Below are 16,683 nucleotides of genomic sequence, written 5' to 3' on the forward strand. Positions count from 1 at the left end.
AAAATTTTCATTAGGAGGAAGAGAAGAATAAGTGGTTTGCCACACTGAACAAAGACAAATGAAAATCCCAGAAACATTACACAATCAAATTGCAAATGTATTATTTCAAATAAAAATTGTGAAAAAATAAGGCAGAGCCTGAATGCATGAAAAGTATTTAAAAGTTACAAAAATGTAAGAAGCACAAAGGACTCTTCATCCTCTGAATAGAGCTAGGACTGTATAGTAGGTGTTAGCAGCACCTCCATCCCAAGTGCACATCAGAATGTCTTTTTTTCTAAAATGTCAGAGCATTCTCAAACAAAAAAATATCTGTTTTTCTGCTTCCAAACATCAAATCCAAACTGAGTTGCAGTGCGTAAGATGTTTCAGAACCTGTAGTCTTTACTAGCAATAAAAGATGTCATTACAAAGCCTAGAGTGTGAAAAAAGCTCAAATATAGAATGGAATTAAAAATAGCTGTACCAATAGCATTGTGATCTGCTAGCAATCTCACTTACATGGTGAAAGTAAACACCTGCTTCCAAAGATGTGACCACTGCCTAAAACATGAGACAATATGCAACTTGAACATGATTACTTACCATGACTAAAAGTATTTTACAAAAAATAAAATCATGTTGTTTCCCTAAAAAACTAAAAATAAGATATGTTATCTGTTAACCGAGTAGATAAGCTAAAAGCAACATTCACAGGGAAACCTTCTTCGTTACATGATGAAAGTTTTGAATGAGGAAAGAGACTGGAACAAATACTGGATGAAGAAAACAATGCGGAATTCCATAATAGCTGGAAAGCATTGCCATCTATTAGTTGTTTCACAAACAAATTCCTTATCTTCTAAAATAAATGGAAAGGGTAAAAAAAAAACCAAAACACAGTCAATCTTACCTGACTGTTTTTGTCCATCAGCTGGTTGATAGTTTCATTTTGTTTTTCCACCTCACGATCCAGTTTCTTACATTTCACCTTCCACTGGCGGATGGTTTCCTGGGCTCTCACCTTCAAATCCTCTCTTTTTTTCTCAATCTCCAGTCTGAGTGCCTCTGAATGCTTGAATTCAGTGAGGTACCGTTCTGCTTCCTTGTTACTCTCTTCAATCTGTTGAGCCAGCTCAGCAGACTGGAGTTCAGTTTGTCTACGTCCATCTTCACAAGCCTTGTAGCAACTCTCTATCTCCTTTAGCTGCTCCAGCATTTTTTCCTGCTGCTTTTCTCTGTTTTCCAGGTCAGATGTTAACACCTGTAATCCCCACAACAAAATATGAAAATTCCACTCTAAAGATATCCAGGATGAAACCTTATCAAACAATAGAGCTATATAAAATCACATTTATATCTAAAATATAAATAGCATTAAAGATCTCCTTGACTACCAGGGAAAACTACCCTGGATAGACCACAGAATCTCCTCCTCTGAAATTGCAAAACATTTTAACACTAGATATAAAACACATGGTTACTCTACCACATACTTTACTTTCTGCATATGTTATTCTGGTTATTCTTGTTATTATTTATATTTTAAATTTGAGAAGGACTCCTCAGCCAGGATCCTCAAACTAGACAAGTATGGAATAAAACATATAGTAACATTTAAAGAGACTAATATAAACAGACGAGGGGAAACAGAAAATTAGCAAGGAAAGAAGAGCATTGACCACAAGAAGAAACTAATGGTATAAGAGCTAGCTTCTACCCAGTTTTATGTTGGTTGCTTTTATGGAAGCAACATGCTGAATAAGGGCATTTTGGAAAGCACTGGTGAACACAGAATTAAGAAAGCTTACAGCAGCTTGGCAGAACTTCTAGAACAAAGTGCCAAGATGATTGAAGAAGGAGCAAGTATATTAAAGGCAACATTAGCTGACCTTTCAATCCTGAATGAAACTGAAGCTACACATTTTAGAAACAACAACGGCTGCCTATCTTTGAATCTGGTGATATTTCTCAGGACAGTCTCAAAACTACATCAGAAAAATGTTCTCCTTCTGCAAGGGCATTTTCAGAAACCAGTACTGAAGCTTCAGTAACTAAACTGCATTTTATTAAGACCATCACGTAGAATTTCACATTAGTATTCTGAATTTCAGGCCTATTTGGACGCTTTCATACCAGTCAGTGTTTTCATTAATAACTTTGATGAATTTAATAGGCCTGCTCTATAGTCAGTCAAAGATACTATCAAGCTTCCAGGGTTGGAAGTTCTCGAGAAGAGGATTAAGATTTCAAAACGACTGAAACAAATTGAAGACATAGTCAGAAATAATACAATTCAGAAATGACAAGGAAAAAATACTTTGCCAAGGAAAGAACAAGCAGCTTTACAAGATGCACATAAAATGACTATTTAGACACAAGTCCTTCCATAAACTTATGGGGGTGGGTGGTGGCTTGGGCTTTTACTGTCCTGGAAAGAAGACTTGTGTCACAGAAAGAACTGTGTTACTGGCAGAAGATACAGACAAGAATGGAATGATAGCACAGACTAAAACAATCAGTCCAGCTTCTATGTATGATAAACTATAGGAGAATGATTATCCAACTGGACAATCAGTTGATCATCTATAGGTTGAATATTCCTGCTTTAGATACAAGACGTAGATCATAAAATAATAGGTAAAGACATTACAGAACAGTTGGGGGAAATGAAGACAGGAAAGTCTTTCTAGATTTACAGTTCTATACATTAAAAAAAAGTAAAATCATCAATCAAGAAAATCAGCCTACAACTAGCAAAATTTGATCAAAACAAAATTAATTTCAAGTGAAATTACAGTACCTCTTTAGAGGATACACCACAGAGGCTGTCAGCCTAAATTGATGTACTATTCAACTCTACATTATTAGAAAAGTTATTTCTGTATAATTCTCCCAGAGAACACACTTCATTAAGACAACTATACTTCCCACAGACTTTAAATGAAATACCAGTCTAAACTTAAACACAGAAAACAATGTTCCATTAATTGTAAGCATTGCTTTCACTGTGTAGAAGCAAATCTTAATCTCCAATTTACTGATTTACAATAAGATGAAAAAAAAATGGTACATTTATTTTAGATGTTCTTGAAGCATAACTAATTCATCACGACGAGCTATTGGCATATGGAGGAAAAATGAACTTTGACACGGAAGTACCAGTATAAATGTGAAAGTTACTGTTTTAATTTCACTAACAGTAAAAACAAGATGTATCCTTGCAAATACTTTGAGCTTTCCTCAGAAAAGTTAGGCAAGTACGGACTCAAAACCACTGAAGTCAGCTGGAAAACAGCAGCATAGCATATAAACAGTTCATGGAGTTTTCCCAGTAAAGCAAAGAAATAGAGAAATCATGGGGCTCCACACTCTATTTTTATATCATAAATGGAGTCCCAAACGCACTGATTTGTACTTTGAATTCCTATTTTAACATATGATAAACAGATGTGTATCTGTACACTAATATGTATACAGCTGTAAAAATTCTGTCTGCTCTATAATGGCTTGCCCTACCAGTATTTAAAACATTACATAAGTAACTTTTCAGACATGGGTTGTCATAAAAATAAGAAAATAAAAAATCTGGTATGAAATCATATTTATCATCTGTACACAGACATATGTTTTGCCAAAAGAAAGAAGTATCTTGCAAGGTATGGCATATACATACATGCATACAAGGGGAAGAGACATACAAGCATTGTTTGTTAGGCTTTTTGGTTTTTTGCTTCAGTATCTATAACAATACACCTCAAGCCTCACTGTCAATGTACAGAGCTTAAGTGTCTATTAAAATAAAGATAACAGTCCTGCCTTTTTGTTCCTTGGAAACTATCCCAATTTCTAGGTATTCTGTTAAAAAACTGCAGGATGAATGATGGTTTACAATTTTTAAAACATTTCTAACTCAAGAGTTACAGGCAAGCAATCTCTTTCCCAATGGGTCATCACCTGCCTGCACAGACCACATTGCCATTGATTTAAAGCAACTCTTTAAAACAATGAACAACATCTAGAGGTCATCAGAACCATCTTAAAGGGTACAGTTTTTATTTAATGATTGAAAATAAAAATCAATAGGATTAGCAGAGCATACCTTGGTAAATATGATACAAGTTCACCACAGGCTCAAAGTGTTACCTGTGGGAAAGGAGTTGCCCTTCATTATGATAACACAGTATATAGAAGATAAAGTTCTACATGAAGAAAATAAATTTAAAAATTAACACAACAAACATATGTTTGCTGTCACTCTACAGAGTGTTCCTTAACTCGCACTCCTTAATAGACTCCTGGGTCTTTTTAAAGAGTTCTGAGCTCTGTTAGTGCGACAGAAGTTAGAATTATCACAGATCTCAGGCTGTCTTTATTTTGGGAACACGTTTCAACTTAATACTTAAAGTTGTCAGTAGGGTTTTGTCCCATAGAACGTGCCTGAAGATATCCTCTAAGTTCTGTATTACTGACAGCTGGACAACAAGCAAAATATGACAACCATGTCTGTGCACGTATTGACAATTTCTACCAGACACCAGACCAGTCTTGGAATTACCATTCTAGGTAATGTAGAATGTAAATAAATATGTTAGGGATGTATATGAGACAAGAATGAGACAGAGAAGTGGTGTTTTGTTTCTTTTAAAACACACATCCAATTTTCTCCTCCTTTTAAAAAAAAGGAAAAAATCACCTTCCTTGGACATCTGAGTTTCGAGTAGAAAATGACTGAACACCTGTGATTCAAGTAAAAATTTCTATCCTGAATAAGAATTGCTGTCCTTAAGATTCCAGATTCCAAGGAGCATCTAGTGTTTCAGTGGTTGAAGGTCAGTCACACAGAGAACTCAGTGAGTTGCTCTGGCAGCAATAGAAGCATGATGATATTCTGGGGCATATGTTACAAGAGTAGGGAGGTTCTCTTGAGAGAAAAAACCCAGGATATTCAGAACAGTTCATTGCTAAAAGGTATCATGTATATATATGTACAGCAAATGTTTTGCATTGTAGTTACTCCAGGAAAAACCTGACTATTGTATGTTCTTTCTTCCCAGTCTTACACAAGGCAATTCAGGGTCCCAGTTTTTCTAAGGTGATTAATTTTATTGCTGCACTTTCACAGTTCCACTGCTAATGGAAGCAGGAAGGAGATACCAGAATACTCATGTGAACTCATTCCTCACCAACCTAAGCCCAAATACCTTCCTGGCTTTAATATGTGAAGATATTTATAAAAGAGAGTTATGTTTGTGGATGTCATTAAGATTATTTATTAAATCCCAGTGTGCAGCACATTAAAGTAAGTAGTATTTTGAAAACTCATTAAAGTTTGTATTAGCCTTCAGAGTGCAACAGCTCAACAGACATTTCAGTTGACAGGCTCTGGCCAGAGAAGGATGACACAGAACAGGGGTGATTAACAAAAAAACAGACCAAAGTTTTGCTCCAAGTAAAACAGTTGCACATCTAGTTTCTACACGTTCAACATCCCAGTATGTAATCTAGCTTTCAACTTTCATAAGAAACTGGAGGCAGAGAAAGAGGTCAGCATTTCCCAGTTACAGCCCAGTTACTTATATGAAACGTAAACTACTCACTGCAGGCATTGAATGTGTCACTGTCACCATTCTGCTAACTGGTGCAGTTTAGACTTCTGGTCCCTACCTGACTTCCTTGTACATATCAGTTTTGATCTGCTTTTTGACACCCAATTTAAAAATTAAATCACCACAAACTGCAAAACAAAGTTCATTCTAGGTAGAGAAAACAACACCTAATGTGTTCAGCACGACATTCCTTTAAACTTTTATGAGCAACTGAGGATCATTCATTTACTACAATTTACAGAACTAATGCTTAATAACACAGTTATGTGCAAACATCCTGCACTGATAAGAATACATAAAGCCACATTTCACCTTGCCACACTAATTAAACCAGTCACGTAAAGGAGATCTATATGCATTTTTCTCTCTCCCCTCTTTTTTCTGCTGTATCTCAGCAGTGCAGTCACCAGATTCTAATGCAATGTAATCACACTGCTTGTCATTAGTACTCTTTTCAACAATACTATCCAATTACTAATTACTTCCATTTTTTCCTGAATGCAGAACTCAAATATTAATTTGATATTATATGAGCTAATGAACTACATTAATAATTTGATATTAACTCATATGACCACAATTTCATCACATTGTATCTAACCATCAAGAACCATTAATCCAGGAGGTTTAGATTTTTCATGTAAGCATAAATTCGGTGAATTGAATACATATACATTCAAGCAATCAAGATGGGGATTCATTTAGTGAAAGGTATATTGCACAGTATCAGTTTATTAAAATGATGCCTTTCCACTATTTTTCCAAAGCTTGAGCCACTAATTCTGAAAGGGGATGGTTCATGTACATTTAAGCTATAACTAAAACAACTTTCTTTTTTAACCCCCTTAAGGCTGATTTTAGACAGAAACATTATCAAATTGCATAGTACCAGTACATTTTAAATCTATCTGCAACTATTTCAGCATCTGAACTTCACTAGTAATACAGGCTGGTCTTGTCTGCAAAGGTTGCGAATTCTCTAGTTTTGTAAGAACATAGTTTTAAGTTTTCAAAACTGTAAAATTGTTTCTCAGACATCTGACTCATATAAAGAAAATACTTGGCTAACAGTTTCATCTTTAGAAGATGAAAAAGCCATAAAATGAATTTTAATTAGGATAAGATCAATCTTCATAAGATCGAAAGACCTGATTAGTGAAGGATTTTAATCTTGAATAAATCAAGAACTTCTCCTCTGAAATAATTTAACATGCTGACTGGCCTTACACTATATTGGACAATACTGTAAGGCTACTTTGACCTAATTGGAATGAGAATTAGTAAATCAAAGAATTTCACAAGCATAAGAGACTAAAAATCACTATGAAGAAAGTAGAGAATTGCAACTGTTTTTTTGTGTACTTCATTTATTTTTTAGCCATAATAGCAAGGTCAAGAATCATCCACAACATCCCATATCCATATAGTTCTATGCAGAAAAATGTAATTAATGTGGTTGGATACATTTGCTCAATCTTACAGAACATACTCATGTAAATTACAGAAACTGAAATAAGAAATTTCTGCATTAAATTTAAATCTTAATTTAAGATTGAACTCGCTTATAAACAGGAGTTTAAGAATTTGATTATAGTATTTTTCATCCTCTCCATTTTACATCATATTCTGAGCTTATGACAATTGTTGGGAACCAAATACGCAACACATACCACCCCTTTTTTTGGTAAACAATGACATATAAATAAATCAGAAGAAATTTTTAATATCACATGTACAGAGGCAGTTACATCCTGCCCACTAACCAAAGATAAATTACACTCAAGTCAAACTCAAGTCACTTCCAACTGGGAATCAGACTATCTGATAGGAGCAGCTGTTAGAACAGGCTTGACAAAATGCTTTGTTAGTACATAAGTTTAGATATTCACATCCTTGCATTCCTTGATGTCTCACTAAAGAAAAACACAAATATTTTCCTGTTACTGCCTCTGTAGGAGAATGGGCAGTGGGAAGTAGATAAGAAGTACAAAGTATTTTCTGTTGACAAAGTCAGGGAAGTCAAACATTTCTAAATTTGAGCAATGACAATGACCCTGGCTGAGCACTCTCCCATCAGTATTTGCACAGAGCAGGAAATTAACATCAGAACATCATTCAAGAAAGCATGTTCAACAAGCAGAAGTTTTCTATGTTTTTTTTTAATCCCATTCACCCTGGCCACAAAAGTAACTGGAATTTCCCAGGCCTCATAACAATAAAAAACAACAACCAACCAAGCAAACAAACCCAAAACCACAGCATGTTTTGGGATAGTCTGGAGTTGTATTTACCAGCTAGAACACAAATGCTGATGAGCATTAGCAAATGAGTTATGCTTGCCTTATCTCTAGGTCTTATGATGTATTAGTTTAAATCAAACACAGAAGCTGACAAGCAAAAACTGCAGCACAATTAAGTGCAGTACCATAAAACTCTGAAAAGAAAAAAATTAAATTCCTACTATTGAATTTTCAAAGTAATACAATGCCACTTCAAAGATAAGAACCTTCATTGGAAAAGTAAATTCAAAACCCCCTGGCTTACTGAATGCCCTAATACAAGCAAAACAAATGGTAAATATTTGACTACTGAAATCCTACAGAGTTCTAAAAATAATTTTGTTTCTCCTGACAGTCATGAAAGACAATAGAAAACAGTTTCTGTTCAGAGATCTTACTACCAAAAAAATATAGCAATCTCCTGTCTTAAATAAAGAGGCTATTGCCTCCTTATATCTCATTTTGTGCCCATTTTTGTCTCCTAATTAAAATTCCAGTGTCAGAGACTGTCGCTATTCTTTTCAGAGAATCACTTGAAATAGTACACATTTACCATAAATAAGAATGCTAGTATTTATTAAAATTATTATATTGCATCTAATTGCTAAAACCAGAGCAGTTATAAGCTAATTTTGTTACTCTAATGCACTGTCTCATAGAATATAGTTAAATTTAAACCTTAGATCTGAAGCATGACAGAATAGGCAATAAGGAAGTAAATATCAATTTATAAAAGCAGTTCTAGAAATTATTATTAATGGTAACTGCTGATAAAAATCAGATCCCCTTTTCTTTGTAGATGTGAAAGAACCATTAATTCATGGGCAATAGCAAAAACCAAATATTTTTTTTTTATTAGCAATATGAGAGAGAAAAGCTTCTGCAAACTTGGACCACTTTTCAAAGTTCTTCATAGAATAAACCACAAAGACCATGAGAGTTACTTTTAGATTTAAAGGTTACTCACTCATCTGGAACATGATCTACTTAAACATGTGGAAAATTATTAAAAAAAACAACCAAACAAACAAACAAAAAGAGAACAACCAAACCTTACCTGTATGTGCATTACAAGCTGTGCTTTCTCCTTGTCCTTGCGCTCTATGCATCTCTTCAGTTCTTCCACTTCTGACATTACAGCATTATGATTCAGCTTTGCTTTAAGGTCTAAAATTTGTTTTTCTAGTTCTTGCTTCTCTCTCTCATATCTTTCAGCCACTATAAAATAGTAAATAGTGTGAAGAGGCCCAGTACAAACACGAGCTTGTGGTAAATTATTTTTTCTTGTGTCTATTTTGGCAATTTTATTCTCTATTTGAGACTGCTTTATAACTATTCATTTTCTCCAAAGTATCTGTGAAAAATGGCTATACCTATAACAATCTTTTACTGAATGAGTAAAAGTAAAATGAGTATTGAGTAAAAACCCTCAAATAAAACAAAAAAAAAAAAAGACAGAGGAAATAATGGGGAAATTGATATAAATGGCCAAGATTTTATCCCACCAGTTATAACTCCTGATTAGTAAGTCACAAGATCTGTGAATTTTATGTCTGAATCCTACAACTAAAATAGAAGTTCTTGATGAGGGTAAGCAGTAAATTTCGTTCCCATAAATCTCCATTTGTATTTTTCTCGTGCATCTTTGAAGAAACAGAACTTAAATAGTAAGGAGAAACACAGATGCATAAATTATATAAATGTATGTGTACAGCTTAATAGCTCCACTATATTTTTTTATTTTCTTCCTATTTTTACAAGTTTTGACATATAATTTTAAAACAAACAAAAAAATTAAAATACATCAATATGAAAGGCATATTGTTTCACATGAATTTACTTTTAAGCAGATACATTAACAGAACAAGAATAACTATTAAAATTAGTATTTTGTGTTACATTTCTGAAGCTAAGTCACGTACAAAATCTAGCTATTTCCAGTGCTCTGTACTAGATTTGTAAAACAGGGAGTGACAGTCCTACTTTAATAACCAAGATAATCCATTATCTGAAATAGGAAAATATAAAAGAAGTCATTAACCAAACCAGTTAAACATTCACAGAGACACTGGACTTGGAGTCTGCAATATTTTATTATCTTGAATAATACATTTCCATGTTAATAAGGAGAAAGATAAAGACTTTCTTTAATGCCTTTTTGATTATGTTTGAAAAGTTTAACTTCAGATGGATAGCTGACAATACAGTGAAGTCTTTGCTAATGGTAATTTAATATGCAACTGCATACTGAAACTGTTTAAAATATTTTTCTTCTCAATGTAATTGTTCCATCTCTAAAATTCTAACATACTGCAAACAGAAACCCTGAATACATCTTACTAGAAAGTTTTCTTAACCTCTCTTGAGCATTCTGTCATCCCTTAGAAATTCTACTAGAATTTATCAGGATTAGCCACCTATATAAATTACTTTTTCTATGATTTTCAAAATGGAGGAATTTAAACATCAATTGTAAAAGAAAAATATATTATTTAAATACTTCAAATCTTTTTCTTCTGTAAAAAAAAACACTTCACTGAAAATTGTCTCTAATAATCTTTCTTTGTTTCAACCATGCAAAACGTGGTGTTCTTTACTAAATTTTAACTCTCATTGCTATTGATTTTTTAATATTCAGGCGCCAGTACTTATTAACTTAAACTAGGGGAGTTAAATGGCTGCTTTTGTTGAAGAATAGACTGAAACTCAAGCCAGGATTACTGAACAGGCTAACTAACTGATTTACAGGCCTCTAGTAAAAAGTTTTAGAATTGTACCTGTTCTAAGTCTCCTGTCATCATCTTGCACATCCTGATAGCTCTGGCGGTGCATACTAAGATGTGAAATTTGATGTTGCAATTCTACACGGTCCTCTTCTGCTCTCAAAAGTTGGGAACGAAGATCCTCAATCTAATATGCATACACAAATATCAATGTGGAACGAAAACCAGTGTGAAAGAGTAAATAGCATACTTTTATTAAATAATTTTAAAAATTTAAAACTAGACACAATATTTATAAATAAAACTCAAAAGTACTTCTGTTAAGCAAAAAAAGATAAATTACTTCCTAATTATAGGCCACAACATGATTATTAAAAATTAAAGGAAACATTTTGTTGACCACAGATGAGCATTAATTTCTCTACCATTTTCTATGTTGCAATTGTCTTCTGACATTGCTAGTGAAAATGCCTATAAAAATTTAAGAAGCAATATATTTTATTTAAATTCTACTCATTAAAATACAATGTGCTTAAGAAACATAAGGGCTTTCCACATTTTTCCTTTCCATCATATACAATCTATCACTTAAAAGGATGATATTGTGTACAGGAAAATAAAGAAAATGACATCCTAAACTGAATTGAAGGAAAACAGATCTAACTCAAATGAGCTATATGTGATATATCACTATATTCCATGCACAGTGTGTTAAATTCAAAACAGCAATACAGCCAACTCAAATACAGCAAATACCTCTAGGTTATTGCTTTGCTTGAATTCAGCAATTACAGTGTGCACTTTGTGTAACAATAAGTGCTTATATCCACGTTGTTCTACAGCATAATATGAAGGTCAGTTACCAATAATGTGTCTGTGTACTTAAAACTACCAAGTATAATGACAGCCCAGCCTACATATTCTCTATTCTTAAACCTCTCTTCTGCATCTCCTTCTTCCCTTCCCAAAGCAATGTTGAGAGTATGGGATAGGAAGGATAATCCAAAACACACGGCCCAGGAAGAAAACTTTAGGAACAGTTACCTGATGCAACAGAGCTTCTCTACTGCCTTCAGATTCATTCAGCATTTTCTGGGACTGCTTCAATTCCTGCTCAAGCTTTTATTACAGAAGATGATGAAGAAAGAAAACAATACATGCACTGTAGCACAAAAGTGTATTTTCCGTATTTAATTCTGACACAAATTACTTGATATAAGCATTTGTTTAAAGTAAGGTGTAATAGAAACTATATTCTCATTTGTTCTAAAATGTAAAGCAAAAATTTACTGCAATTAGAATGTTTCCTAAAAAATATAGTACAAGGAGAATTTTAAATTTTCCAATCAAAATAGTCAGCAAATTAGTGACCATTTAGAAAAAAGAAAAAAAAATAAAACAAAACCTACAAAATATTTTCCGGTTTCTAACATTAACACTTCAAAGATCCCAAAGATCTACATGGAAATATACGTTTTGGTATCAGAAACTGTCACTGCAGTGATAGCAGTCTCATAGAGGATCAAGAGGCTGGCAAATGGGCAAAGTAAACAAGATCAGCATTAATGGAATGGAGAGAGTAACATAAAACACTACATAGATGGTTTAACATAAACGGAAGTATTGAAAAAGGGACTAAACTGATATAAGAGGAAAAAACTAGAAGTGTGACATTGTCCTAGCATTCTGCCAAAACAGAAATGTAAAGAAATCTTTTCTCTAGAATAGAGGAATATTACAACACGTATTTCAGTAAGAGCAATTAATAACAACCATGGTGCAAAATAACCAGTATGTATTAGTTGCAGGGACAAAGAAGTGCTGCATCTGTGAGCTGCTGCAAATAAGCAGCAGCAGACCCTGTATATATTTAAAAACAAAAAGAGAAAAAAATCAAGGACAATCCCTAAGTTATAAACTTATCCACCTGACACAATGGAAGAGTCATTAAAAGTAACACACTGTAATTAAAGAGCTTTGAAGGAAAGACAGAAGTTCACCATAACTCTATTTATACTACTTCCTAAAAAAAAAAAAAAAAAAAAAAAAAAAAAAAAAAAAAAAAATCACACAAAACAAAACCAAACCTTGTTATCTTTACTTTATAAGAGTTTTATCCTCCTGGTTTCTCTGAAAAAAGGAAGCACAAATGTAACACAGGAGGGTATACACTTATTTAAAATCAAACAAAGAGAAAATTAAGTCTTACTTGGTTCTTTTCACTTTCATATTTCACAAGTTTATTTCTCATGAGTTCTTCTGTTTCATCTGCTTTAGCATCTCGCTTCATTAAAGCCTTTAGAGAAGAAAAACATATTCTGAACTTAATAATAAAAATTACAGAAGTCTTCTTTGTAAGTCAGTTAAAATGAAAGAATCTGCTGATATCTTTAAGAATGAAGAGTTAGACAAATGCTTTCTGTCTGTGTCTAATGCTTCCCTGTGGAGCCAATGCATATTGTTCTGAAAAAAATAAATATACATCCATGCATACATAGACACACCCATGCACATAATAGGGCCAAATACCAAGTCAAAACTAGCAGTAACATCCTTCTGATGTATAGAGCTCCAGGCACCCAAGGCTGACCCAAAACACTTTGAGATTAAGGTCTAAGATGCTCTAGAGTTACCTTAAACATAAGCTGTGAACATACCAGATGAAAATAAAATATTCTCTAATGCAAAATATTCATGATATGAGTAAGGAAAACACTATAAGCCAAAAAAGGAAGAAGATTTCATCTGGAACTGGGCAGATACTTAGAAATACAGTACTCAAGAAGAATCAGATGAAACTTTCCTGATCAAAAGTTACTGATACTGATGTGACTTACTTTGAAAAACAGTAAAAGACATCCATGAGGACTTTTCCTGTTACCCCCTCAAACTGAAATACCTTAAAACAAATACATTTGCTAAACTGTCTAACAAAAATAAAACTGTCTTGAACACCAGCTTCAAAGTCTCCCCTCTGCAAACCAACAGTATTTGCAGCACATAGCTAATCACTGGCAAAGGAGTCCATTAGGCATCAGACATTAATGATAGAAAATTTGCAGCATACACAGCCCAAGTGTGGATATCCCAGGCTATAACAATACCATTGGTGAGATCACTAGCCATACTGCTAGAATTTGCTCTGAATTTGAGGAACTGTGTTAATAAATGCACAACTGTGTTAACTGCTACACAACATGGCCAAGTGGTTTTCACACTAGCCACAAATCAAAGACCTTAGCACACACTCTTCTACCATTACTTGCTAAAACTACTTGTCCAGAAACAAATGTCTATTTCCCAGTCAATTCTCCCTAATCAGCATTTTTTATTTTACATTTTAAAGAAATCTTTCTTTAAACAAATATTCCTGTATTATGCCCCTGAAAATAGTGCAATTTTGTTCAATTTTTTAACATTTTCTCTTCACTGTATACTGGGGAATGTTTTCACTGTATAAAAAAAAAAAAAAAGAAGGTAAGGTATTAACTCACCTAAGTGAAGCCAGGAATTCAGCTTTAGAAGCTCTACTTTCAAAAGCAGTTTTGTGGAGGAAAAAAATGCATTTATATACTTATCTTCTTACATCCTTATAACTTAATAACTTATATCCTTACCTCAGGAAACACAAGGGTTTCTCTACAGACTACTGTCCTGTGAGAAACAGGTTCTTAGCCTTGACAGGTTAGATGAACCTTTGATTTGTCCCAGTAGAGTAATTCCTACAGGTCTTTTTAAAAGACTTCAGTGGCTTAAGGCCATTTAGAATATCCTAGTATACTAGGAATATTAGTATTCCTAGTATACTCAAGCTCAGCATACTGCATCTATATGCAGTATATGAACCCCAAAACTTAATAGATTAAATATATCAGATAGTTTTGCCCATATATAATAAAAAATATCTATGTCGAGGCCTCTAACAACAGTTCTCAATCAAACAGTGAATCATAACTTTTCCTGCAATTGAAGCCTGCTATCTTTTCCTATGGTTTGGGTTTTGCAGTTTTATTTTTTTAACTAAAACCAGATTATTTGAAAGTGATGCACAGACCACAAATTGAAATTTGTCGTTTCAAAGACTTATCAGGGAATTGTATGCATTCTAGCAGAAATCCACATGCAGATTCAAGCTATACTTTAAAGTAAGACAAAAATTACCACATCCTCATCTGAATGAAAATTCTTTCCCTTTCTACACTAGCAGCTAGCACGAGTTTGGTTATGCTACCTAGATATGCCAGCCAGCCATTTAAATTAAAGATAGACTAATATTTCAGTGATATTTCAGTGACAGATTTATATCAGACACAACCATGTTCCAAGACAGTGAGATTCAAACTACAATCAAAACAGAAACCCCTAAGTCCCAGGTGGCACAGCAGAGAGACAGGGGTTAAATACCAACAATGCATTAAAACATCCAGATGGCTCAGAGCACAGATCAAGTTTAACTTTGTTTAAACACATAAGAGACAAATATGTGCAAAAACAGAATTTCCAACAATGCTTTTGCTGCTGGTCTACCCCATCCTCCTGTGAAGTCCACCAGCCTCTTGGACTTCAGGGTATGTGCAGTGGGAGGCAAGCAGAATCCATACACCCAGTTAAACAAAGCAAAAGGAAACCAATGCTTTGTGGCCTTTCCAAGTTCCTAGCTAAAGACCTAACTACAGGAACTGTGTTATCACAGTCAGTGGGTTCAAATGTTCTATAAAGATGCTTCTGTCCACCTCAAGCATGCAAAGCATGAACACAGACTCATTTCACCAAAATCCAGAAAGCCAAACACAGGAATTAGTAAAGCCACCCAGGATATTTAATGCATATAAAAGCTGCTTAAAGCCCATTTTTAAAAATGATCTTGTTTTAGAGAATAGATGTGTAAACGCAAACCCACAGTACAGTACCATGGTGTCTTCATGCTCAAAATACAGAACTGGAGAATCTCAAGGCAGTTTTAGTTTGTACAACAAATGTATTTTGTTAAAGAAACATACATATACATGTTAGTAACACTGGCAAGATGAGTACATTTATTCTCCTTTCTAATCAGAAACATAATTGTATCAGGAATACAGAAAAAGTGAAGATGCATGAATTGCATGATTCGCTTAAGTTGCTAATTGTAATTTTCAGTTTACAGTAACTGCTGTTTAAACAGATAGTGTTTAAATACACCAACACAGTCAAAGCTAGAACATCCATTAAAATGTAGAGAAAACTTTTATCCACCTCCATGCAACACATACAGACTACAGATTCAAAATAATAACACAAATTTAGATCTTAAAGATGCAAAATTTTATGTCAGGCTGTCTTTATGGTCTGTTTAAAACTAGATATCATCTTTGTTAATAATCAGTCTGGTTACAATAATAACATAATACAAATAAGACAGACAGACAAAAAGACAAGACAGGCAAGAGAAAGACCAAGTGAAATGTATTGTCTTGTTCAGCTAGATCCTGGAAATATATAATTTAATAATTCAGATTTAGGAGCATGTTTTGCTTAAGACAGTAAAATACTGACAAGCAGTGGTCAGTTATGTGCACTGCATTTTCCTTTAAAATAACAGCTATTAACATTTAAACCCCACAAGGTTTCTTAATTTAAACAATTACTGATCAAATCCAAAAGTCAAATTTTAATTTTGTTTGTTTGAAACACATAATAGGCAAAATAATGAAAAAAATGTCTCATTAAATAGCCATAAATGCTTTAATAGCATTTCCATGTAAATCATTCAGGCTGTATTAAATGACAGGACTTCAGAAGTCAGCCCAAACCCCACCTTCCTTCCAGCAACATTTCTTGGGATGCATCTTGGAGAAATAAAAGAGGACAGAAAAAGAGTTTAATAGTGCATTACATCCACGTAAGGATCACTACAAGATTTAGGATACTGACAGAGTTCAGTCCATCTAACTCATAATTCAAATTACAAAGGAAAAAAGCTCTTCTCAAAAATTATGTAGAAACATGCTTCATCCAAATAATAATTGCAACAAAATACTTATTTAATTTATTCTCACTAGGGTATGCAAAAGTATACAAGGTGATTCAAGTACATTTTTCCTAACATACAGC

The 16,683-nt window shown here is 33.7% G+C and overlaps 1 protein-coding gene across 1 annotated transcript in view; it reads right to left on the bottom strand.

Annotated features, from left to right (window-relative positions):
• The window catches only part of CEP128 (centrosomal protein 128), a 101,788-nt gene that overhangs the window by 62,054 nt on the left and 23,051 nt on the right, over positions 1 to 16,683 (bottom strand). Inside the window, exons 9-13 of the mRNA XM_030452313.1 lie at positions 12,800 to 12,886; positions 11,635 to 11,709; positions 10,645 to 10,777; positions 8,925 to 9,085; positions 893 to 1,243 (exon numbers count right to left, since the gene is read on the bottom strand). Coding sequence (XP_030308173.1) covers positions 893 to 1,243; positions 8,925 to 9,085; positions 10,645 to 10,777; positions 11,635 to 11,709; positions 12,800 to 12,886 — 807 coding nt within the window. The remainder of the gene's footprint in view (positions 1 to 892; positions 1,244 to 8,924; positions 9,086 to 10,644; positions 10,778 to 11,634; positions 11,710 to 12,799; positions 12,887 to 16,683) is intronic.

Source organism: Calypte anna, chromosome 5A, assembly GCF_003957555.1.
Source record: "Calypte anna isolate BGI_N300 chromosome 5A, bCalAnn1_v1.p, whole genome shotgun sequence".
In the NCBI taxonomy this organism is placed as follows: Eukaryota; Metazoa; Chordata; class Aves; order Apodiformes; family Trochilidae; genus Calypte; species Calypte anna.